Source organism: Anser brachyrhynchus, assembly GCF_964034855.1.
Source record: "Anser brachyrhynchus genome assembly, chromosome: 7".
Taxonomy (NCBI): Eukaryota; Metazoa; Chordata; class Aves; order Anseriformes; family Anatidae; genus Anser; species Anser brachyrhynchus.
In genome coordinates, this window is record NC_137701.1 from 11165248 (window position 1) to 11190673 (window position 25426).

At 49.6% G+C, this 25426-nt stretch overlaps 2 protein-coding genes across 14 annotated transcripts in view; one reads left to right on the forward strand and one right to left on the reverse strand.

Moving 5' to 3' along the window:
* Positions 1-1847: 1847 nt before the first annotated feature.
* Positions 1848-6432, forward strand: GBX2 (gastrulation brain homeobox 2). The gene is made up of 2 exons (XM_080600570.1): positions 1848-2553; positions 2857-6432. The coding sequence occupies exons 1-2, from the start codon at positions 2040-2042 to the stop codon at positions 3378-3380; spliced, it is 1038 nt and encodes a 345-aa protein (XP_080456696.1). The 5' UTR covers positions 1848-2039; the 3' UTR covers positions 3381-6432.
* Positions 6433-14364: 7932 nt separating this feature from the next.
* AGAP1 (ArfGAP with GTPase domain, ankyrin repeat and PH domain 1) overlaps positions 14365-25426 on the reverse strand; it is a 373475-nt gene continuing 362413 nt past the window's right edge. For all 13 annotated transcript variants that reach the window (XM_080600161.1, XM_080600158.1, XM_080600167.1 and 10 more), the window contains 2 exons: positions 23249-23504; positions 14365-22749 (listed from right to left, as the gene is read on the reverse strand). In XM_080600161.1, coding sequence (XP_080456287.1) covers positions 22546-22749; positions 23249-23504 — 460 coding nt within the window. In that variant the 3' untranslated portion in view covers positions 14365-22545. The remainder of the gene's footprint in view (positions 22750-23248; positions 23505-25426) is intronic.

Here is a 25426-nt window from a genome sequence, read left to right on the forward strand (position 1 = left end):
CGCAGCCAGGAATCGGGCAAGAGGGCACAGGGGGGCGAAAGGCGCCCCGACCCTCACCCCACGTGCATGACCCCATTGCCACACGTGCTCCCCAATCCCTACGTGCCCCCCACACCCCACATGCTCCCACTTTTCCCTATGTGCCCCCCTCACCCCACATGCCCTCCAGCACCACGGGGCAGGATTTGGCCCCCACTTCTTCTCTCCCCAGCCCTACGTGCCCAAGGGCACCCCAAAACCAGCCCCAAGGGGCCGCCGGTGCCGTTGTCCCGGGAAGAGGGGGCCCACCCTGGGCAGCCCCCTCCCCTTTTTCTTTCTTTTTTTTAGCTCTTTTTCTTTCTTTCTTTCTTTTTCTTTTTTTTTTTTCATTTAATTTTATTTTCCAAACCACTTGATCTTTGCTTGGGAACCTCCATTAATTGCCTGGGTTTGCCTCTTCGCCTGGTCCCTTTATCATTATTTATGGCCTTTGAAATTGTGTAAAGTTCCCTTGACGTTCAATTTACAAGTTTGGGGGCTTTTTTTTTTTTTCTCCCCTCTTTTTTTTTTCTTTCTTTTTTTTTTTTTTTGTTCCGCCTTTTGTCCTCAGCAAAGACGTCGTGTTGGAAAGGCTTTGAGCCGGCCAACATGAGAGGCTCGCCGGAGAAAAGGGAGCAGCCTCGCTCGCTTTTAATTCCGCCGTGATGCTGAATGGCTCTTTTACATAATTGCAGAAGCAATTTCAAAGCCAAGCCAGGGGCTGACTTTACCCAGAACCACATGGAGCCTATTTGGGGGCTTTTCAGATTGGGGAAAAAAAAAAAAAAAAAAAAAGGAGAGGGAGAGAAAAGCGTGAATAAAATAGTTTAAAAAATAATAAAGTAGTTAAAAAAATAATAAAGTAGTTCAAAAAAATAATAAAGTGGCTTAAAAAATAATAAAGTAGTTTAAGGAATAATAAAGTAGTTTAAAGAAATAATAAAGTAGTTTAAAAAAATAGAATAGTTAAAAATAATACTAAAATAGTTAAAAATAAAGGAATGGTTAAAAAAATGTAAAATATTTTAAAATAATAATGGCATGGTTTAAAAAATAATAAAATAGTTTTTAAAATAATAGTTAAAATAATAGTTTAAAATAATAATGAAATAATTAAGTGATAAACTAGTTAAGTAATGAAAAAGTTAAGTGATAAAATAGTTAAGTGATAAAATCGGTTAAAAAATAAGAAAATAGTTAATAATAGGAAGAAAAAAGTTAGAAAAACAATAGAAAGGCTAAGAGCAGTAAGAAAAGAGTTAAAAAATAATAGAATATTTTTTTAAAAAAAACTAAAATAGTTAAAATAATAAAGTAGTTAAAATTATAATAAAGTAGTTTAAAAAATAATGGAAGAGTTAAAAGTAAGAATAAAAGAGTTTAAAAAATCGTAAAATAGTTTAAAAGCAGTTAAAAAACAAGGAAAGAGGTAAAGAATAGTTTTAAGAAATAATAAAGTAGTTTAAAAAATAACAAAATAGTTTAAAAAATAACAAAATAGTTTAAAAAATAATAAAATGGTAAAAAAACCACAATAAATTAGTTAAAAAACGATAGTGAAACGGGAGGTAAGCCGGGGGGCGGCTGCCGGGGGCCGTCCCACGCCGCGCCTCTGGGGACCCCACGGGGGGCGCCCCCCACGCGTGGGTCGGGGGAGGGGGCGTGGCCTCGTGGCGGGGGCGTGTCCAGAGCTCGCAAGCCCCGCCCCTGCCGTCGCCCTGCCCAATGGGCGGCGGCGGCGGCGGGCACGTGGGGCGGTGCGGGTTCCCAGCCGGGCAAAATGTGAATGGGCGCGGGCGGCGCGGGCGGGCAGAGGCAGCGCGGCGGCGGGGAGCGGCGGGGGGCGGCGGGGGGCGCGGGGGGCGCGGGGGGCGGCCGGGCCCCCATGTGCGGGCGGCGGCGGCGGGGAGCGGCCCCGCTCCGCCCCGGCTGTGCCCCACGCGTGGGCGCTGCGCGGCGCTGAGGAGGAGGAGGAGGACGAGGAGGAGGAGGAGGAAGGCGGCGGCGGCGGCTGCTCCGGCATGAGCGCGGCTTTCCAGCCCTCGCTGATGATGATGCAGCGCCCGCTGGGGAGCAGCACGGCCTTCAGCATCGACTCGCTCATCGGCAGCCCCCCGCCGCCAGCCCCCGGGCACTTCGTCTACACCGGCTACCCCATGTTCGTGCCCTACCGGCCCGTCGTGCTGCCCCCGCCGCCGCCGCCGCCCCCCGCGCTGCCGCAGGGCGCCCTGCAGCCGCCGCTGCCCCCCGCGCACCCGCACCACCACCAGCTGCCCAGCCTGCCCTCCGGCTTCTGCTCCGGCCTGGCGCAGGGCATGGCCCTCACCTCCACCCTGATGGCCACGCTGCCCGGAGCCTTCTCCGCCTCCCCGCAGCACCAGGAGGCCGCCAGGAAGTTCGCGCCCCCGGGCAACTTCGACAAAGCCGACGGGCTGCCCCCCGACGGCGGCGGCGACGACGGCAAAGCCTTCCTGGGCAAGGACGGGGGCGCCCTGCTGCCCTTCCCGGCCGCCGACGCCGTCCAGGCTTCCCTCGGTGAGTGGGGGGGGGGGGGGACCCGAGGGGAGCAGCCGCACGCCTCGACGGGGCGGACGGTGCCGGGCTGGGGGGCGAGGGGCGGCGGGGTCCCCAGCCCCGGGGGTCCCCGGCCGCCAGCCCCGGGAGCCCCCATCCCGCATCCCCCAACCCCAAAGGTCGTCATCCCCGGGGGTCCCCGTCCCGGATCCCCCTCCCCATCCCCGGATCCCCCCTCCAAGCGAAGGGCCGAGGTCGTGGGGTGCGGGATGTAAGGGGCCAGACGCTAACCGAGGGCCTCTGCCACCTCTGCTTCGCTTCCAGCCGGGGCTCTGCGGGGCCAGGGGAAGGAGGACCCCAAGGGGGAGGACGACGCGAAGGGCAAGGAGGAAAGTTTCTCCATGGACAGCGACCTAGACTACAGCTCTGACGACAACATCCCCGGCCAGGCGGCTCACAAGGAAGAGGACTCTGGCAACGCGCTGGAGGAGAACCCCCAGAACGCCAACAACTCCAACAACACCACGTCCACGGGCAAAAACCGGAGGAGGCGAACGGCCTTCACCAGCGAGCAGCTGCTGGAGCTGGAGAAGGAGTTTCACTGCAAAAAGTACCTGTCCCTGACGGAGAGGTCCCAGATCGCGCACGCCCTCAAACTCAGCGAGGTGCAGGTGAAAATCTGGTTCCAGAACAGGAGGGCCAAATGGAAACGGGTCAAGGCGGGCAATGCCAACTCCAAGACGGGGGAGCCGTCCCGAAACCCTAAGATCGTGGTGCCCATCCCGGTGCACGTCAGCAGGTTTGCCATCAGGAGTCAGCACCAGCAGCTGGAGCAAGCCCGACCCTGATCTCCCCCTGCCCTCAGAGCCACGGGGTTTGGAGGAAAAGTTTCCCAGCCAGGGTTTGACAGCAACCCAGCTGAAAAGAAAAGAGAAGAAGAGGAAAAAAAAACAGAAGCAAAACCCGAGCCCCCGACGACAGCAAAACCCTTCCGCGAGCTCACAGCAAACCCCAGCCTCGAGCGAACTTTGCAGCGAAACTTTCCACGTCCTGAGCCGAGCGAGAGCCCGTGAAGGGAAGAGGCTTTGAAACTGGTTTTTTTTTTTTTTGTTTGTTTGTTTGGGAAGCGGGAATACCAAACCCTGGGAGAGACGCGCAGATATTTATTATTACCGTGCTGCCCCACTTTGTACATACACGGTCGTGCTGCCTCGGCTGCGGCGGCGCGGCTGCGACGGGACCGGGCGAGCAGAGCCCTGCCGCCGCCGCCGGATCCAGCCGAAATTTACCCGTGCCCTCCTCGCCGGCAGAGCCCCCCCAGCGAAACCCGCAGCGCACACGTAGCCAGCTTTGGGGTTTTGTTTCTTAGCGGTGCGAAAGGTAAAAAAGGGAGAGAGAGGAGAGCGAAACGAAACGAAGCCGAGGGGTTGGTTTCATGCCTTTTCTGTTGTTTTGTTTTACTTCGGATGGCTGAGGGACAGGCACTGGGTGACGGGTTTTTAAATATATTTTTTGCCTGGCTTTCTGTCGATTTGGTTTGCCGATTCTACCGAGCCATGTTTAAAACAGAGAGAGAAAGAGAGGAGGGGGGAAAGGAAGAAAAAAAAAAAAAAAGCACGATCTTCTCAATTGTGTTTAATTTATTTCAATGTAGCTTATTTCCTTATAAGTTATGAAATTTAAAAAGCAAACTCAGTCTTGTGAATAAAAACCAACAAAGAAACAAAAAGAGAAAAAAAAAAAAAAAAACCACCACGAAACCCTCCGCTTCCCCCGCCGGCTCGGTCCCGAATTTGGCATTGATCTGATTTTTTCCTCGCTGTGGCCGCCGCAAACGGATGGGGTCGGGGGGGGGGGGGCCGGGGCTGGGGGGGACCCCCTGCTGCCCATTTTGCCCCTTTTTGGCCCCACTTCCAGCAGCTATCGGGGCCGGACAGGGATGGAAGGAGGGGGAAAAAAAATAAAAAGCTTGGATTTGCTTTAAAATGGTAAAATTGAACAGGGAGCAGGGCAGGGAGAGTGGGGGGAGTCTTGGGGGGACTCGGTGAGGCCATCGGGGGGGCAGCAGCGCTTGGTGCTGATATTGACATCATTTAGCTCAGTTGCGCCTTTTAATTTCTTTTTTACCTTTTTTTAATTTTTTTTTCCCCTCTTTGGGGGCCTGAAACGGGACAGAGCTGCCGCGGACGCGCGGGGCCGTGGGTGCTGGCGGCAGGTCCGGCCCTTCAGCATCCCCCCGCCCGCTCCTCCAGCTTTAATTCTCCTCATTACCATTATAATTTATTATTACTAATTGCGGCTTTCCTTTCCGCGTGGGTGCAAGCGGCCGGCGACACGCATGGGGCAGCACTCTTCGTGGGTAATTTTATTTCGTAGTATTTTTTCCCTTTCAATTTATTTCGTTTTTTATTATTAATATTATTATTATTATTATTATTATTATATTTTTTTTTCTTTCTGGGGCCAGCTCAGGCGAGCTGCAGCCCAACTCTACCCCCACCCCTGGGTGCAGGGGGGGCATTTTAGGGAGGAGCAGCTGCTCCTCACCCCTGTGTCCCCCCCGCCAAGGGGCCGGGGGAAGCCTGGCAGCCCTCGCTAGCGAAGCTGGCACCTGCCCCAGGCACAGGGAAGTTATCTGCTCGGCAGGCTGGGGTCCCCCTCGCCCCCCAGCAGTGGGGCTGGGGGGAGCCCCGGGCCGGGGCCAGAGGAGAAGAAGGAGATAAACAAGCGAGGGGGTTGATAGCTGTCATCATCACCATCATCATGGCTTTCATTTGGCTGCCTAATGAGTCAGATCACAGGCAGAGAGAAAAATTGTCAATCGCCCAGGCTCTAATGAATTTTTTTGCAAATTGTAATCAAGCCAGGCCGTCTCAGCTCGCTGATTAATGAGACCCAGGAGGCCCGGCCAGCACCTCAGCTTTTTATTCCATCCCGTCCTCCCTGCACTAAATTAACAGCAACTTGTCTGAGCTTCAAATTAACTCCCAATGATTAATTCTGATGGGGGGGTCTGAAGAATAGCTCGTCCTAATAGGCACTGGCCTCTGATGCTGTTTGAAATTAATACACTTCCCCTTTGGCTGCCGGCTTTAATCCAAGGTTGGGTTTTGACATCACTATATTTGTTGTTACAATAAATTCCTCTTACATCTGCAGATCAAATAATTGCGCTGCACGGGGAGTGCGGCAGGAACACCGGCCTGCTCCGAGCAGCCCCGGCTTGGAGGGGGGGGAAAACCCCCCTAGTCCCCCCCAATCCCCCCGGGAGCACCCCCTTATATCACCCCATACATTGCCCCGTAGGGCGATGCCTTTCGGTGGTCAGCAGTGGGACGTGGCTGCAGGAGGGACGTCCTCTCCGGCAGCTCTCCCCCTCGCTCTTAACTAAGACATCACCGCTTTTAAATGCCCCCCACCCCCCCCCCACCCCAAAATATCCTCCCCAAGCCCCCCACCAGGCAGGCAGCTCGGGGGGAGCCTGGCCGGGCACGTCAGGGCTGCCCCGGGGGGGCACAGCTGCTCCCTGGGAAGGGGAAGGGGGGCACCCACCGCCGCCTTCCGTCTTGTTTCTGTTTGTGTTGACTTAATTGGTTTAATTATTTCAGCTGGGACCGGGCAAGGGGAGGCTTTGTGCCTTTTACCTGCCCCTCCGGCCCCCAGGGGACGAAAGCTGACCCCGCTGGCAACAGGAGACCCTTTGGGGGGAGATCCCCAGGAGGGGGGGGCTGAGCCTGGGGGAGCAGAGAGATGGATGGGGGGGTCCAGAGGGGTGGGAAAGGGGACCTGGAGAGGTGGGAAAGGGGACCAGGCGAGGTGGGAAAGAGGGTCAAGAGAGATGTGCAAGGGGGTCTACTGGGAACCGAGCGCTCCAAGGACTGAGCATCTCCCCCATCCCCAAATGTGTGGCACCCATGGGAGACCCCACCCCGGGATGTCCGGCCCCTGGGGGTGTCACCTCCTCCGGGAGGGCCAGGGCACAGCGAGGGGTCCCCCCACGTTTCCACGGGGCCGTATCCATCTTCATCTGCCTCCCCTTCTGCCGCGGCGGCGAGAGCGATGAGGCCGGCAAGCGGGCGTGAATGCAAATCGCGCTGCCGCCGTCATAAAGCACCCGGCACCCTGACACACAAAAGCAACACCATATGCACGAAGACAACCTGTATGAATTATAAATTGCATCATAAAAATTGATTGCCTGCCCCAACCCTTCGGAAACCGTGCGGTGGGGCATGGGGGGGGGGGCTCCCCATCCAGGGGCGAATCCCCCCCATGGCACGGAGGGAGGGGACCTGCTGCTGGGCTGCCCAAAACCCCCCAGGGGTGCCGGGTCCCTTCCTGTCCCCCCCCAGCCGCCACGGGCCGCCCCTCGCTTGCTCTTTTCTCCCTCCCGCTATGCCCGGCCCATAGAGAGCCTTAATCTATTTATTTCAAGCCACTTCATCCTCTCTCACGCTTTTGTCCCGGCCCCAGCCTCTGGCTTTGTGGCAGGACCGCTGAGGTTTTAAAAGCCCCTTCCCCTATAGTTTGAGGTCTCCTTGCCTGCCTGAATTACAATGGATAAAACAGGATTACACTGACCTGATCCTATTAAACCCGCCAATCGATCTGTGCCGCCCTCCCTCCGGCTCTGCAAACTTACTCACAAAACTTTCCCCGGCCGGGGCTCAGCCCGGGAGCGCAGAAGCAAGAGGGCTGTGTTTGCTATCGGGCCTGCTGGAGGAAGGCGAGATGGAGGCTTTTTTGGGGGATGGAGGTGGCTTTTTTTTTTTTTTTCGGAGCCACAGGGATTTTAACGCCCTGCTTTTCAGCTCCTGGTGAGAACCGCATCATTTTCCCCATCCCATGGGGTGCCTCAACTCCCATCCCCAGCTGAAAATACAGGAGTAAATCCAGATAAATAACACAGAAAGGGGCATTTTAGCCGCAAGCAGCTCCCTGAGCCTTTGCCTGCTGATGCCCCGCTTCCCTTTGCGCACAGGGGACCGGGTAACCAGCACGGGCAGGCTGAATTGGGGGGGGGGGGGGGTGGGGGGGTGGGGGTTGTCCTTCCCCTCCCGACCCCTCATAGAGGAAAAAAACCATCAGGAGAGGAGCTCACGCCTGCACCAGGCAGCCCAGGCTTAATGACATTTCCTCGTCAGCGGGTGTAGGGACAAAATCCGCGGCGCTGAGTTATTCCCTGCCAGCGGACGGCTGCTCGGCATCGCCCCGGTGCCGGGCCACGCCACCATCTGCGGAGGAACGGGCGCCTGGGATTAATCCCCGACGTCCCCGGGGAAAATAACGACGAGGCAGGGGGCTCATCGAGAAATGGCAGTAAAACATGGGGTGTTTGCGCCGACCTGCGCGGACGGCTGGGTGAGCAACAAGGGGCCTGAATTAGCGGCGAGGGGCCTATCGCCGGCACCAGGGGGCAACTTTAATGCCCAAATCCTATTAATTAACAGAGAGAAAGGCAAACGGGGGACTCCCATGTATAATTTTCTAGGAGCATGTTTCCGACAGTGAGGAACTCGAGCTTGTAGGGTGAAAAAGCATTCCTGTGTGCCCAGCTGCACACCGAGCCACCTTGAGGTCCCCCCCTCAATACCCCAAAACTGGCATCCCGAAAAGGGGCATCAGCAGGGGTTATTTTTTAAAAGGTAACAAAACCTGTTGTGCTGCGAAACCGGGGTGAAAAAAATGCATCTGCCCAAGCTTAAAGCTTGCTGTTTTCCTTCTGCCTGTGGTCCTGTGAGGGACGGCTGTTCCTGCCGAGGAAGCATCCGAGCTGCTGACTGACAAGGAAAACGTGTGTACAGTCCCCAAAGGCTCCAAGAGCTGTCGGTCTGCCCTGCTGGCATTGCCAGAACAGCCAAAAGAAGCTATGGGGATGGATGTACGGGATAAGAGTAATAGTGTTTTGCTAGCCAAAGCCAAGCAGCTGGCTTCTTCGGGCAACATCTTGCTCCCCAGCATCCCCTCGTGAACATCCACGGCGCATCCTCAGGTCCCTTCCACCGAGACCCTGGGTCCCCTGTGCCCATGGGGCTCGTCCTGCAAGGACAGCACAGACCTCCCAAAAACCACCACAGCTTGTGGAGGTGGCACCGAGCCCTGAACATTTACAAATAGCCTGTTCCTTGCTGAGAAGCCACTTGGGCTTTTATGAACGTCGTTATGTCCGCAGCCTAATCATATCTATCAAAAAACGTTGCCTTTCTGAATTATGGTAATGGTCATTTTTAAGACACACATCTGTATTTTTTTTAAGCAGATGCTCGGCTCCGAAGCCCACAACTGCTATTTCTCCCCCTCCCCAATTATTTTCATATTTCAACATTTCCAAAGCGGCAATAACTTCCCGCGAAAGAAGGGTAATAGGAAGTCTCTCTAAGAGAAATTGTTAATTTGGGATTTATAAAGGACTTTCCTTAATGAATAATAGTTGAGATCGATCTGTCTTCCTGCCTCATTCTGCAAAGTAACATTTGTAAAGTAAGGTGATCCCAATTACTCCCTCTAATAACTGTCTCCATTCGGCAAGAGATTTCAGAGAGGCGCCGAAGGAAGCCTCTGCTCCCGCAGTGCTGCCGCATCTATTGGGGCTTCCCAGCCCTGCTGGCACCATGATCCCATTGTCCCAGCTCCAAAACCCCCTGGGGGTGCCCGTGCCCCCCAAGAGGGGTGGCTGCAGACCCTCTCTGTACCCTTGGCTGCATTTTGGGAGCGAGATTCACGTCCCTCGTGGAGGAAGAAATGGCCCAATTACTGTCCCTATGTGCCTTTGTGGGGAGAAAAATGGGTGCTAAAGGGCTCTTTAATCAACGGGAGAAAAGCCGGGTGAGAATCAATGCTGGCAGCTCAACCCAGGCAGATTCAAATGAGAAGCAAGGCTTTTTCTCCTGCTTTTTGCTTAAAATATGGAGGGCCATTAAAGATCAGAGCCAACCAGCAAGGCAGGGGGTTCCCCACCCTAGGGGTCTGCAGCTCAGGGCCCGCTGCCTTTCGGGGAGGGATGCTTGAGCCAGATCTGGGGCTTGCCATGGCAAGTGCTTCCTCTGGCAGGTTTGCCATTTTTCCCCTTTCTTCCTCTTGCTTGGTGCCGCCACAACCGCGCGTCCTCATCCTGCACCAGGGGCTGGGGGCAGGAGGGACAGGAGCTGGGGATGGGCTAGGTGGGCGTGGAGATGGAAGGGACCTTTCAGCCCTTTTCTGCATTGAAAATGCCACTTTGCTAATGTGTCCTGCTTCAGCAGCTCACCCAGGAGAGGGACTGGCACCCTCATGCCCATTTCTCCTTGTCCTGGGCAAGAGATCCTGCATCAGCCCAAGGATGCTCCAGCAAACCCAAGGGACGCTGATGCGACGTTCCTGGCATTAATTCCAGGGGAAAAGAAAAAATTCCAGCAAATCCCCCCTCTTTAAATAAATAAATAAATAAATAAGCTTTTTTATGTTGTCTTCATGCACCCAGAAAAAAATAAGAAGAATGAGTTGTATGACCCCTGCTTTAGGTCACCTTCAAAAAGAGGGGACCCACGGACACCGCTGCTTTGGTGCTGTCCCTGCCACAGGGAGGATTTGGGATGTTCCCTGAGTGCCCTGCTGGTGTGCAAAGGGCAGAATGTGTCCCTTTTCTGTCCTCGTCTGCAGGCAGCAGGCTGGGAAGCCACACGCTAAAGCCCAGGCACTGGGCATCTCGTTGCCCTACTGCCCGCGCTGGCCCCGCGGCTGCAGAGGCTTTGCCAGCTCCGAGCACTGGAAAGGGCAAAACCCTGTCATATTTGTTCACCTGGCATGAACCTCGGCGTGGCAGCCAGTAAATAAATTGGAACCATCTCCAGACCTGATTAGCTTGCTAATTAAGCTCAGTTACAGGGAGATCTGCAGTCAATCAGCCTGGCCGTGAGCAGTCCACATGCGGAGTGGAAGCAGCAGACGCGTCTCTGTTCTGGGAGGGGGCAGCTCGTGGAGGAAGGTGGCACCAAAATCCCCCTTTTTCGGCAGTGCTTGGAGCTCGGGGTCTGTGCCAGAGCCTTCGCAGTCCCCGGGCTCCTGCCCCGTGATGTGGGGGGAGATTGCACCTCAATGCTTCGGCCCCAGGGCTGCTGGCACCACGCTCCCTTTCTGGTCCACAAACTGAGAAACTGCAAAATGCCTCCAAAAAGGGTCCGTTCAGGATGCAAAATCTCAAAGAGGGCCCTTTTGGGAGGATAAACACAGGGGTATGGGGTGATTTTGTTGGCCAGGCCTGGCTGTTTCCCCCTTTTCCTGTGGATCTGCTTACCTGCTGCTTGCCGGCTCGTTCCTGTTCCCTCCTGCACCCCCACCAACATTTTGGGGACCCAGGACCTGTCTCCAGACTCGTGCCCACCCGCTGTCAGCAGAGCAGGACAAGGTGTTTTGGCACTCAGGGGCTTCCTCGCCCCCTCCAGCTGCAGCTGCCGGTGGGCACTGGGTGCTGGGTTTTCTCTCTTCCACATCCTCCCTCTGTCTCTGGCAACTCGAAGCCATTTGGGCTCCCAGCCCCTGTTTCATCAGATGAAAATACCTGGCCTTCCATTTCCACTCATCCTCAGAAATGATGCGAACTGTGTGTCCCCGTGCCAAAATGACAATAAATGATTATTTTCCGCTATGAAGGTGATCAGGAGGTAGTCTCCTGGTGGAGCAACAAGCAGCCCCGCGTGTTGGCAGCAGCGATGCTGAGCCGTTTCCTAAAGGCAAGTCGCAGTCCCTGGGAGCTTGACGTTAATTCCCTGAGCACAGGAACAGCCCCGCAGAGGGTTTTGCAGCTCCTCATCCCCTCATAGTTCCTGCACACAAAGCCTTTTCCTCGCTTTAGCCCCTCTCATCCTCTCTTTGGCAAAGGCAAGGAGCCTCCCTGGCTTAAAAACAAACAGGTCTGGCAATGGAGAGGTTGGTCAGGGCAGTATGCAAATAAATAAGTGCTAATTGCTGGCAGTGGCACTGCGTGTCAAGCACAGTTATTGCGACCACATTTATTGGCCAATTAAGGGCTTTACTGGACATTAGGCGAGATAAATTACTGCCTGGTGGGTTTCCCAGTACTGGCGTGGAGCGAAAGGTGTTTGTGGTTTTCCTGCCACACGTTTGGTGGTTTCACCAGGAGAAAATGCATTTCCCTTCCTAGGAACCCGTGCAGTCCCCTAATCCTGCTCTGGGCATCGCTCCGGTGGGAATTGCAGGGGGGAATCTCTCATCAGGGCGACACCACGCCACTTACTGATCCTCCTGCCTCTGAGCGGCCACAGAAGCGAGGGAGAGAAGGGAAGGGGCGAAGGGATGAGCTCGGCCACAGGCGATGCTGTGCTCAGGAGCGCTTTGTGCTGGACACACTGCTCCCAGCCCAAATTTCGTCAGGGTTTCCATGGCCAGGGAACAACCAGCAGCACTGGACACCACATCCAGCCTCTGCTGCCCAGTCTTTGGGCAATTCTGGGCATGGGTGCCTGGGGAACACGTAGCAGAGGCCCCATAAAATCTTATTTTATGCCCTTCCCCAGCACTGTTTTTGGCCACAGCTGGAGGAAAAGCCCCAAGTGGGGGTGGATGTGTCTCTCTGAGGATCCACTCCTGGAGACGCCTCTCACCTGATTTTTTTCATGAAGTGTAAAATGTTTGCTTTTGTGTGTCTCGGAAAAACTGCCAGGTTTGAGTGAGGTTGGGCCTTTCCTGGAAAACAAAGCTGGAGGCAGCTCCTTCTGCCTCCTGCCGTTCATCTCATCTTCTTGCTCCCCCTGCACCAGTTTGGATTGCTGTGAAGGAACAAGTAAAGAACAGGAAAAATGCCAAGGGAATGATTTTAAATGAAACGAATGCATGCACTACCTACGGAGCAACACTTCTGGGCTCTGGAGAAGGTTTCTTCAGTGACTGCTCCCAGGCTCCATCAAAGCTAATCCTTGGTAGGCAAGGGTAGGGAGACACAGTAAGGCCTCATGGCAGAGCAGCCACAAGGTCTCTACAGTAATTACTGCTTTGTTCTTAAAAAAAAATAATATATATATATATATAAAAAAAAAAGTGTGTTTGGGTCCCCTCTACTTCTATTACGGGAGGCAATAGTTTTCCTTCAACATCTCTCTCCGACCTCTGTTGCCTTCCAGTAGAATATTTTTCTTTTCTTCCACGCTATCTGCGAATGCCACCAGCTGAGAGCGTTGCAGGGGTACACGGGGGTGGGATCAGGGTAGGTGGGAAATGAGGGAATTAAAGACAGCCTCAAAGCTGCTCAGGCATCCCCGGCACCGGGCTATTCCATAAGAATTCAGACCTTAGGAGGGCTGTTGCAGAGAGCAGCCAGACGCTCACGGCAAAATCACAGCTACAGCCCTTTAGGGGGGTGATGGAGGGGAGGGCTGACGATCCCTAGGGAAAGCACTACTGCAGCCTTACACCTAGGGGGAATCCAAAGCAAGCTCTCACGCTCGAAGTTCCTGTTTCAAATTCGGAAGGGCAGAAGACAAGGCACCCACCTCCTGCTTCAGTGGTGGTTTGACACGCGATGGGGTTAAACATGGTGGGCAAACCTTGTGAGAACAAAGCTTGCACAACAAAACAGCAATGTAACCCAAAAACACACTTAGAAAAAGAAAGAAAAACAATCCACAAGCAGTCCTGCAGTATTTAATCTCCACGCTGCTGGCATAGCCTCCCTGGAGCACTTTGAGAATTGGAGAGAAGGAAAGTTAAGGGAAAACCTCCCCAAACCCCAAACAAGTCTCCAACAGATGGCTACAGAACTGGTGACTCCTCTCAGGTACCAGCAGACATAAAACATACAGCCACAGGCACTGTTTTTTTGCCCTTGTCATAGCTCTACTCATTGCCGAACATCCCAAAATTTCTCTGTGTTTTATAAGGTGGGACAAGCACAGGTGGCCTAACTGGAGCACTGGCTGTCTTGTTTCATGGTGCCCATATGGACCTTAAAATCTTTCATTTCTTTCTTCACCCCTGAAGCCACCTTCCTTTTTTTTTTTCCCATTAATAGCATTTTTTTAATACTGAATTTTATGTTATTCTCTACTAACCTTGATCATACTTAACCAAAATGCCACTCAACTCTTGCCTTATGTGGGTTTCCCATCTCCCCAGTGCTGCCAACCATTGCCAAATGTCCAAGACCCTCTGGTCCCCCCAGCCCTGCCCTGGTTCCCACCTCCCAGCCTTCTGCCCAATATTTTCTCCTCTCCTCGGGCCTTCTCCCATTCCCCACTTCTTCTCACGATGTACCAGGGCACAGATCCTTAACAGCGTAAATAAATGTCAGCCGGGTGCCCTTTGTTCGGTGCTTTAAATGACTGGTTCGGAGGAGCCTAATGGAGAGCCATGATTTTCCTTCAAAGAAGTGATTAGACCATACCATACCATGACCTTAAAGATGTTTTATTATTCTTATTTTAAATGATCATTTCAACCAATTTAGCCGATACAGATGTAACCGTTACTGGCCTAATTCCTTGGATCTCCTCCAGAGACTCTTAAAGCGTAGGTGCAACATTTACTACTCTCCCTTCCTCTGGGAGAATAACTGTTTTTAATGAAAGCTCGCGTATTTTCGCTGGGAGATCTGTCATCTAGTTCATAAGCACTTTCAGAACTCTTAGATATACACCATTACAGCCTGGTGACTTATTGCTTTTTAATTTATCAATTTGCACCATTACCAGCTCTTCTGACATCCCAGGTCTCAGGTAATACTTCATCTTTATTACTGGCAAAGAGTGACAGGATCTCATCATTAATACTGCGAGGAAGTAGGGCCGGGGCAGGTATCTCTCAATAACACCGCGACGAAGACTCAAGCAAAGAACAAAGCTGTGACGAACAAGTTTTCTTGTCTTTATTAGAAAGAGACCTATACAATATAGCAGTCTCCCTCTGCAGTACTTTACAACTTTTTTTCCTTTTTTATTTATTTATTTTTATTCAGAATACTGTACAGCTGACACAAAAATCTCAACGCGAAGAGAGAGTAAAGGGAAACATAATACAGACTGGCATACTTAATCAAAACAAAATCATATGAAACAACAAGCAAAGTGAAATGTTTGTCAATTGTTTTAATTACAGTACAAACAATATAAATAAAGCATCATTGAGTCATTGTAAAACAAACTTGCTGAATGAGGTAATATAAAAACAACAACAAAAGACGTATTTTTTAATAATTTCCACACTGTCTTGTCATCATTTATACATTACTATTTACAGAAACAGAAAAAACAAACAAACAAAACAAACAAAAAAAACCCAACAAACCTTGCTATAAAGTCTGCCATGTGCTAGGTATCTTCTGCCTCTACCCCAAACACAGTTCTCAGGTGTCCCTACTCACCTGGGCTCCCTTTCTCCCCATCCTAACCAGGAACACAAACATCACAAAAGCAGAAAAACGGAAAGACCTGGGGGCTAAACACGCGTGAACGTGACATCTAGCCGTGTGGTCGGTCACAGGGTGAGAAGGAACACAAAGAAACAAGAGCACACATCCATTTCCAAGCGGTGATGATGCTGGTTCCCGAAACAAAGGTGCTGGCTAGGACTGCACACCAAACCACGGCCCCACTGAAACCAAACTCCGACTTCAGCTAGGTTGGGATACAGCACTTTATGCGTCCGGGCCCAATTCTGCCTCTCCCAAACAGCTTTGCCTCGGGTTTGGCAAAGCATTTGGGGATATGTTCAAATCCCAGTGAAGCCGAGAGGTTTCACGTAGCTGCAGAATTAGGCCCGTGGTGATCCTGAGCCAGAGACATCAAGGTGAGAGAACACAAAGGAAACACACAAAACGAGCCCTCTAGTTTTAAAAGACACTCCTCCCCATAGCCCTGCGGTGTGTGCACCCGTCTGTACGAGCTGTGCACAAGTGAAAAATGCTCACGAGGTTACACTAGTACATGAGAACTGGACCAAATGCACGGGGCCCATCGTGGACCCCTGGAAAGTTTGTATTTCCCCAGAGAAAAGGGCTGTGCTTTTAGAGGACCAACATCCTATTCTCCCTGTGGACTGGCAAAATGATGCCAGTGGATTCAATAGGTCTTGAATCCATGTGAAACTCTGTGGATACATAAGAAAAAAATGCTCAGAGGAGTTTTCAACAGCACCCGCACCTCCCTGGCACACCCAGCTGTTTTCCACCATAAATACCTTGCCTAGTTCCAGCAAACAGTCCTCTGCGTGCCGACCCTGCCTTATCCCTATCAGTGTCCCCCAATATGACCCTAAACCAAAAGCAGGAGTAGCAATGGCAGGGACAACAGCTGGCCAGGCTTTCCTGGACCCCTCGCTACGCACAAAGCCTTAGCACGCGTTAGCTGATGCTCATGGCTCCCTCAAAGCAACATTTTGGGGCCCCAAACACCTGGGGAAGGACCACTTGGTGCTCCTCAGAAACATCTCACTGCATGTCCTCTTCTCCAGTGACCCCATTTGGCCATGCATGACCCAAAAAACACCATTGAAGAAACTACAGGAGGGCAGCACAACGGGCCCGCACTTAAATTCAGCCGGTAAGCTGAGGCTGGAGCAAATGTATGGAAAAGAAAGGGCCTCTGAGCAGCACGTCTTCTGTCCTTTTCACTTCTGCATCTCCTTCCAGCACCAGCTCCCACCCCGAAGCAAGGTGGCTTTCAGTCCCGGTAGGCAAGTTAAAGGGCTTCACAAGCTGGGTGTTGCCATCTGAACGAGCTATGGTTTTGCTCTGAGCCGGGTTCTCTCTTGAATCCTGAGCATTTGATGGCTTTCAAGAGCCACAGTGAGCCCTTACCTCCTATTCCTGCCTCTCCCTGCCCTCTGAGCCGGCACCCCCGCCCTGTGCGTACCTCCTGTGCTCCAGAAAATGGCTGGCTGAGTTAAATTGGGAAACTTGCCCATTTCTAAACATCTACCTGAACACTGGGCTCTAGCTACAGGTTTTGAGTCACACGTAAATGTGTGCACGGACACTTACAAATTGCTAAGAGCAGTATGTAGAGCATATATGCGTATACATACACACACATGCCAAATGCAGAGCACTAAATTTTAGGTACTCCTGCTGGTACACCCATATGACACTGCAGTACCGTTGGACTCAAGCCACCCTCACTGCACTTCATCACTGATTCAACCCAACCTCTTCGCTTCCAGACGGGGGAACCAAAACCCTCCCTCACTCCTACCAAAGATTGGGTGCTACCACGTCTGCTGTTGGGGTTTTATTCCCTCCACCTTGCAATTTGGGAGGACCAGGAAAGTGTTTTCAGCTACCCAAGAGGAGCTGGGACTGCTCCAAGGTCCCCATGCGGTTGCACTCATGGTATTTGGTTATCCTAACCACAGGCAGAGGGAGGTGAGAAAGACGGAAGAATGGGAAGTTCTCAGACACAAAACACTGATCGGCTCCGTAAAATGTGGCGTGCACAAAATAGCTGATGGTGCATTCACTGCCAGCAAGCAACACGGTCATCCCAAACGCATGCCATTAGACCTCTACAAGCCCCCCACCCCCCTCCACGCTTTGTACATAACACACAGGTAAAAATTACAAGCTCTGAAGCATTGCAAAATAGTCAACTCTTAGTACTGGAAGCAAACACACGTCCAGCAGTTCATGGCCAAGAGAAAGCTGAAGCTTTGCATGTCAGCAGAGCTGACCACTACCACGTGAATATGCTACAGAGATTTGAGAGAGATGCGGACATGTAAGAAGAGGCTAAAACTGCTGAAATGTACAAAGACATTTGTCTTTCATCTGCCCAGAAACAAAAGTCCCCCAGACACTCAGGGAACAAGAGTAAACTACGGGAGTTAACTCACCCACATATTGCTGTCGCCTGAAATGAAACACAGGGGCCAAGATTACCAAAGGTATGACTAGTGACTTGTGGCTCTTAAAAAAACAATAAACAAAAGCCATCTTATTTTCAGAAATCATGCAATCCTTTTCCCAAAACAAGAACTATTCACAGCTCTGGAAAATCTTGGCCAACCCTCCCCACCCTCTATTTAAAATGTGAGACGGATTCAGTCAACTCAAGATAGCTGTCAGAGATGAGATCACCAAATATCCACTTTAAAAACTGGCCCATGATAAACAACAAAACAAAACCTAGAATATCGCAGTACAACAGACCTACCTACCTACACCTTTGGATAGTTTGCTCTATTACCTCTCTATTTTTTTTTAAACAGGAGATACCCTTTGAATAAAACCATTTAAACCAACCTTCTTTTTGTAACTTAGAATTTAAGAAGTCAAAATTCATTGCAGGACCTTTTGTGGTTTTTTTGTTTGTTTGATTTTGGTTTTTACTTTGCTCAAAAAGAATTTTAATCTGGAGCGAGCTTTCTTTTGCTATGCAGCAGACACAAGAATATCCCAAACTTTTCTCCGCAATACATTTTACCCCAAAATCAACCAAAATGGAAGGCGATGTTGAAGTGAGGATCTGAGACTAACAGCCAGAGATCCCATGTGCTAATAACTGCAGCAGGCATCAGAGGGGAATCAAAGAGTCTTGACGATGAATTGTGACGGGCAAGCTCTCATGTATCCACACAAACTGCCCCACGTTTGGTCCCCAACACTTTCCTTCTTCGCCTTGAGTACCTCCCGGCACAACGCACATTTGTTCCCCGTTAAGGTGCAAACACGGCTCCCCGAGACATTTGTAGAGGGCCCCTTCAGAGTCCTCGTGTGAAATCTGTGCTTGTCTCCACTACTACTACTTTACACTAGAAACTACAAATTACTTCATTTGTCATGATCTCCATACAAATATAAAAGATGAAGCTATCCGAAAACCGCGTCAGCTAATTACACTACATTACAGCGCTGGAGATCATCGCTACGAGTGTATCTGCACTCACACCTCTATGCCTTTCCCTACGTTACTCAGCTTCCTCTTGCCAGGGGAAATCTCCAAGTGCAGCTAAAGCCTCTTGCACTAACACATAATTTAGGGAAATGGGGAAAGACAGCAAGGTAAACAATATTAATGTTTACACAGTTATTATACACTACGCCCAAGTAGAAATGCTTAAAAACCCTCTCCTTTCCAATAGCTCGCCTGGCTTTCCAAGCTGTGCCTAGCTCGGGAGATGCCAAGTCATGCCAGAAATAGCTATTTTTTTCTGCCCCCTTTCAGCAACGAAACTGGAAATCTGGTAATGAGAGCCCCTGGCCAAATCTCTGCAGTGGCGAGACCCTGAATTTTCTGAAGGTCAGATCTTATCTCTTCACAAATAGCGAGGAAAAAATAAACCCTCCTGAAGTCCTGGAATACCGAGGTTCAGGTGCCGGGTACAACACATCCGACTCGTCTCCACTCTAGGCAATTAGCCTCGCGTCAATAGCAGGAAAGTGCTGATGTTAGTAGCAAAAGCTCACTCAATCCTAGTGTTGTAGTCATGGTGGATAAAGTGCAGAGCAAGTGGGATTCAAAAGTATTTGGGATCATGCAAAGGGTTAAATGGGGCACTCGGTGAGAACCACTGCCACAAAACTCCATTTTCTGAGAAAACAGAGACAGATTTAGCTAGCATGTTTCTGCTGGGATTTCTTATTGACTGGATTTCAATTTGTTTTTAATTTGCTCATAACATGCTCAAAGGGCGTAAACAGCCTGGCAAGTGGGTTCCATAAAAGCAACAAGAGGGGCTAGACACAAGATGAGGAACAGAAAACAGACAGGTTAACAGAGTGAGAGCAACGGAACAACTCCTGCAGGTTCTCAAAGCGCTGATACTGGTGCCGCACCTGGGCGGCTTCAAGAACATCCTTGGCAAAGTGCAAACGCACCCCCTGAAAAGCACACAGAGCCCCAAGACCTTGTCTCTCTCCTGCTGGCCAGAGCTGCGTGGAGAGGGAAATCCATGGCTGAGAAAAAAATCCGAGCCATCAAAGCCTGCCTCCTTGTTTCCCACCACCACGGGCGCACGGTTCTTTGGCTCCCAGGGGTTTGGGTGTCCACCCTGCAGACCCCCAGGCATCTGGGGAAGCCACCACGTAGCCTACAAAAGCAAGGCTTCAGCTTCATCACTGCTGACGTGTATGTGTCCAAGGGAAAGCTTTGTTTAGGTTAAAAGCAAGTGTTACCGCTTGATTAAAGTATGAGGTTATTAGTTGGCTAGCCAGGATACATCATTTTTCCTGTAATACAGTGGAATTCCCTTTCCTAAAAAAATTATTTTGTAAGGTTCACCTTCAGAAAGTATTTACGAAAGGAGTGTACCTGAAATCTGCACGGCAGCCTGGCTGTCCTTGTCTCTCAAACATCACTCCCAGCCTCGTAGGAGGAAGGTGGCCCAAAGAGTACATTAGGTACAGAAAACATTTTCAGCTCTGAAACGGAACATGCATTGAGAACTTATTCGTGGCGAATTCGCCGACAATGTGTTTGAAACGTCGGACTTGATTCTCCGATAGAAATGCGCTTGATGTTCCCAGGGGAGCAGCGGGCAGCTGGCACCTCTGGGCACACGAGCAGCAGTTCCTGAATCTCCCCGCATCCCCTGGTGCAGGTGTAAGGCTTGTGAGCGCTGGGATGCGGTCGGCTCCGAGCATCCCGTTCAGCCGAACATTTAGGTGGGCTGTCCTGTCACCATAGGACCACCCATCAGTACCAAATATCAGGGAGCTGCACGGCAACGATGGAGAAACAGCAATTACAACAGACACCTTTCCTCAAGGGAAAAAAATAATAAAAAAAAAAACCACCTCCCAGCGTGAACAGAACTGGATGTAGTGTTATTCCGGCGCAGCAAAAGAAAGATCTCCCTACAGCCAGAGGTCTCTACAGTAACAAGCTATAAAATGACAACGCCACAGAACAGGAAAAAGCTGGTCAGTATTCTAGTTTTTTTTCACCTTGGGGCATGCTCTTCTTCCAAGATTTTATTATTTTTACACCAAATCTGTAATTTTCTGATTTTTTTTCCTTAAGATACCCTGAATACTCTTCTTTTTTCCCTTCACATTTTGTCGACCTATAGTGACTGCTATCCCCCTCCCGTTTGGATGTCAAATGAAATACAGAGCCCCAAGGAAGAACAACACTGGAGGCTTGGGAAATACAGACGGAGCAGGTAGATTTGCAAATTACTATGCTGTGTGCACCTCACTGACTTCACATAATTGCTCCTTTGCCATCTAATTCAGTTGAGTTTTCAACTTTCTCTGTGATATGCCCTTCCCCCATCTTCACATTGCCATATGCCACTTAAAAATCACTTTTCTGTCTGCCAAAAACCTTACAGCCTGCTTCCCTGTGCCAGAATCCTAGCTTGTGGAAAATGGCAGAAGCTAGGATCTGTCTGGCAATAAGCAAAATAATAATAAAAAAAATCATAAAAAAAAATCAAATTACGTATTAAAAGGTGGAATTTAAATGAACTGTCCAGGCTACTTTCACAAGCCATTTTTCTTCCAGAGAGCAGCCAAGTTCAGAGTTAGCGCAGCCATGCCCTGCCCGCCTTGGTGAAGGCTATCAATTCTGAAATTAATCAAATCTGATCTTCACACATCCAGACTATGGCTTTTTGTCTTGGCTTGTGAAAGCTTCATGCCTTCTGAAGTAAAATATATTTACAGTGCTGAGAAACAGCCTCTTTTCCTTTCTAAAAGGTCTCATACATTTTTTTTTTTCATGCCAAGCGTGCCACAATCTCATTCTGATATGTTCCTCAAAGGCTTGCAATGGAAATAGGGTTCACTGCTGGGAAGATTTTCAATGTACAATGATCTGTACTCCACAGATCCTAACTAGTTGCACATGATTTAGTTCACATCCATTACAGTTTATAAATTAACAGAGATGTCATTTTCTGTACAAAAAAATCAATGCATATTTATGATTTTTTTATTCAAATAGATTTTACATACATATAATCTAAAGACACAATACAAAATCTGTATAAGTTAGGCAATGCATCACAGGAGTGACCAAAAACTCAACACGTTTACCTTGGCAAAATGACAGAACATATTTCTGCTGGCTGAAAAAATATTAGCCTTTAATGCATTTATTAATTTTACTAAATGTACTTGAAATGTTTTTCCTTAGCAGTATTCATTATTCCTTTTTGTGTTTCATAGTTACTCTTATTTATTTTTTCCATTTTGTTTTTACACCAAGGAGACTGCAGTCAAATAACACTCAGCAACTCATTTCCTCTCTTTGGACTGAAAAATTAAACAGATACTAAATTATGACAGTGAATTTAGAAAGGAGGGCTCCAAGGGCTTGAAAGAACATGTCTGAGATAATATGATGCTTCTAAGAATATTGCAATCACATCCAAGCAATCACCGAAGCGTGCCATGTAACTACCTCCTCAGCTAATATGCTTTTTTCTCCGTGATGACTAATCATGTTCTATTAAACAGCGGTAATGCTGGAAGAACTCAACTATACAAGTGTAATGAAGCCAGTATTCTCCCTGGACAGATTAGCTACAACTGATTTGACACATACCATCATAGGAGCTTCAAACCTGACAAACTCTGTGCTTGCTTCTGATTTATGCCGTCAAGCTCTTCAGAGAAGAGAATGAAATCCAGCCGTTCCGTTTGGTAGAGGTGAAATGTACTGATGTGCTTAACTGTCAGTTACGGAAAGTTACCATCGCTCCTTTCTTCTCCTCTCGCTCCCGCTCTCGTCTCCCTCCGCCCCTTCCTTCCGCACTTGTAGAGCCTGTGCCCAGGGACAACCATCCCCACGGTCCCGTGCCACGTGCCGTGTCCTAGAGAACCCACGCGCCCTCATGCGCTTCTGCTGCCCGCTTGTCATTGTTGGAGAGCTGTCACTGAAACAACTGCTTTCTCTGCAGCCCCTTTCGCTCCTTCTCACCCCCTCGTGCTATCCAGACGTGCCGTTTCTGGATGGGACAGGGATGCACCGAAGGGAAAAGGGAAAAAAGGGAAGTTGTCAGACTCACAGAGCAGAGCTGTGACGGGAATGGAGGAATATGAGGCTGCGGATGTAATTCAGGTCAGCAAATACACGAACAAGCTCCTCAGATGATGGTGGGCATTCTTCCGCTGCTGTTGTTTCGGTTATTGTTCTTCCTGGACAAATTTGGAGTCGCCATGAGGACGAAGCGTTCATCGGGGCAGCCGTACTGGAGGAGAACATCAATGCACTCCTGGCTGGAGGCTTGCCTGGCATAGGCCAACGCCGTGTTCCCGTGGGCATCGCGTGCCATCACGTCAACGCCATACTATATAGAAAGAAGAGATGGCGTCTGAAGCTTTGGTGCAAACAGAGCATTAAAACAGAGGGAGCAAACTCAGGACAGAAGGGTTTGAATGTAACTGAGGACAAGGCTGGGGAAAGGGAGAAGAGGGACAGGGCAGGAGACCATGTAGATTCTTTGAGCATAGAGCTACACATGAAAAGGTTTCTACACGGAGGGTCTCCTACCTGGAGCTAAATTTGTATCATTGGTATTTCAAATAGCATTTCAAATAGTGCCAGGGAAATTCTCCTTCCCCATCTCCTACACTGTTGCTTGCTTTCTATCAAGTAGCAGTAGACAGGCAGAAATTTAAGTTGCTCTCTTTACAGAGCACGCGATGAGCAAGACCCAGACTCAGGACAGCAGCGGACACTTGGTGAAATTTGCAGGCAGCAGGTTTGGGAGGCCCTGCTGAAGGAACGTGGCCCAGCAAAAGCCACCCCAGCGCCGCAGGCCCCCTCCCCAGGCAGCAGGTACTTACCCAAATCAAGAGCTGCACCAACACCACGTTTCCTTTCCTGCATGCCAAGTGCAGGGCAGTGCGCCCATCCCCGTCCCCGCAGGTCTCGTTCACCTCCTCCCGTGTCCCATGGGCAAGGAGCAGGATGACCATCCGCAAATCTTCCTCGGCTGTAGCCCTCAGGAGATGCTGGCCCAGAGAAAGCTCCAGGCATTGCAGCGGGGCGAGGAAGAGCTTCTGCTCGTATTTTGCACGTATCCAGCGCTCCTTTTCTTCCCTAGAAAACAAAAGGGAATGTGTAAAACAGTGCCAGCTCGGCTTTGCCTACCAGTATGCTAGGAAACGGCAGTTAATCAACACAAAAATTATTCCCTGTTCCATTATTTTTGGCAAAAAAGCCATTATAGAGGCAGTTCATTCAAACTTTGTCCTTGCAGCAGGATTTGTGCCACCCGTCTCGGCACTATTGAGCTGTATCACTGTGACACTGGCTGAGCTGCCTGTGGGACGTACGCCCCAGCCACCAGCTGCTGTGAGGTGGTGGCGAGATCACAACGGCCACGAGGTCTTCAGACCCTGGGCTGCCATGAGGATGGGCAAAAGGTAAGAGCCCTTGCTGTTAAATGGGAAAACAGGCAGACCAATTCCACCACGGGGTTAAGCTGTGCTGCAAAATACATTACAGAAAATGTGCAGAATTTCCATCCCTAACACCTGAAGTAACCCGTACGGCGCTTCCATCCTTCAGCCATCCTTCCTGCACCCAGGTTTGCATTTCAGACAGGACTGCGACCCCCTGGAAGACACAGCCTTGCTTGCAAGGGTGGTTTTTTTTTTTTTCTTTCCTAAAAGTTGAGTCATGTTTCCAAATGCAAAAGACATATGGAGGGTTCTCCTGTTTGTTTTTCCAAAATGCAAACTACCAAAACAACACTTTGAAGCACCATTTCCTCCTGATATGTCAAATAACTATCAAAAGCTTTCTGGATGCTATTATATTACAGGATAACAAGGACTACAAACAACTGCCTCAACTGCCCATTAAAAAAATTAACATACAATTATATGATCTAAGAGATCTAGCCCTAGACAAAGTCCCATTTAGAAGTACCTTAGGTAATCTGTTCAGCCTGTGAAAACCATATACATCACCTAGCAAGGCAACTTGTTACTGGTGACATATTTTTTCCTCTGGAGTACAAAAGGAAAAGCTCTGTTTACCCCTTTCAGCACTGTTTACACTACTCCCAGTAATCTAGTGTCAGGTTAGCCCTAATCTGTTTTTAAATACTTATGTAAACAGATCCTTCCAACAGCAAATCTGGATTAGTTTTGCATCATTTCCTGGTACATGTGGAGTGACCTTACTTTGACCTCCCTGGATGCTTTCATGCAAAGCTTTCCAAAGCAGGCACTTCTCTGCACCAATGGCAATTCACCCGGCAGACAGGTACAGGCTTTTTCAGAGAAAGAGGGCAAACAGAAAATTAACACAAAAAGCGCTTCGTTTAAATGAAACCTTTGAATGGCTCCCGCAAGCTAAAAGACACACACACAAAAAATTTAGGGAGCTGCAAATTAACCTTTGATGGCAGGCTCTGATAATCAGAGCATCAGTTCAGGTGCTCCAGAGGGAGAGGAGAAAGAAAAGGATTTCTGTTACCATTGCATTCCCTCTTTATTTATTTTATTTTATTTTATTTTATTTTATTTTATTTTATTTTATTTTATTTTATTTTATTTTATTTTATTTTATTTTATTTCATTTCATTTTATTTCATTTCATTTCATTTCATTTCATTTCATTTCATTATTTCATTTATTTTATTTGTGTTGTTTTCAGGTAAAAAAAACACATTGGCAACGCTTTGAGGACAATGAAGTAACATAACATGCAATTATTAACAATAAAATGTGCGTTCTTGCAGTGTTGCAACACTTGCAGGTCCAGTATCCACCCCAAGTATTTAATAAAGCTCTCCTGAGTTTTTAAAGTCTGTATTGAGGTACTGAGAGTATAACCAATGCTTCCACTCCACATTTCAATGTGCCACACTGAAAAAGGAGGTGATTCAACCTGCACTGCTTCACAACAGTAGCACATGTCTGGGCTTTGGGAATTTATTTCTCATATGCCCATGCACCCTAAAGGCAAAACATGCTTCAGACAGCTTCTGCCTGCATCGTACCTCACAAAAT

Excerpts from the sequence above, each read along its gene's own strand:
- GBX2 (XM_080600570.1), top strand. The coding sequence starts at position 2,040 with ATGAGCGCGGCTTTCCAGCCCTCGCTGATGATGATGCAGCGCCCGCTG. Across the intron at positions 2,554-2,856 it reads CGCCGTCCAGGCTTCCCTCG|CCGGGGCTCTGCGGGGCCAG; the intron begins GTGAGTGGGGGG and ends CTTCGCTTCCAG.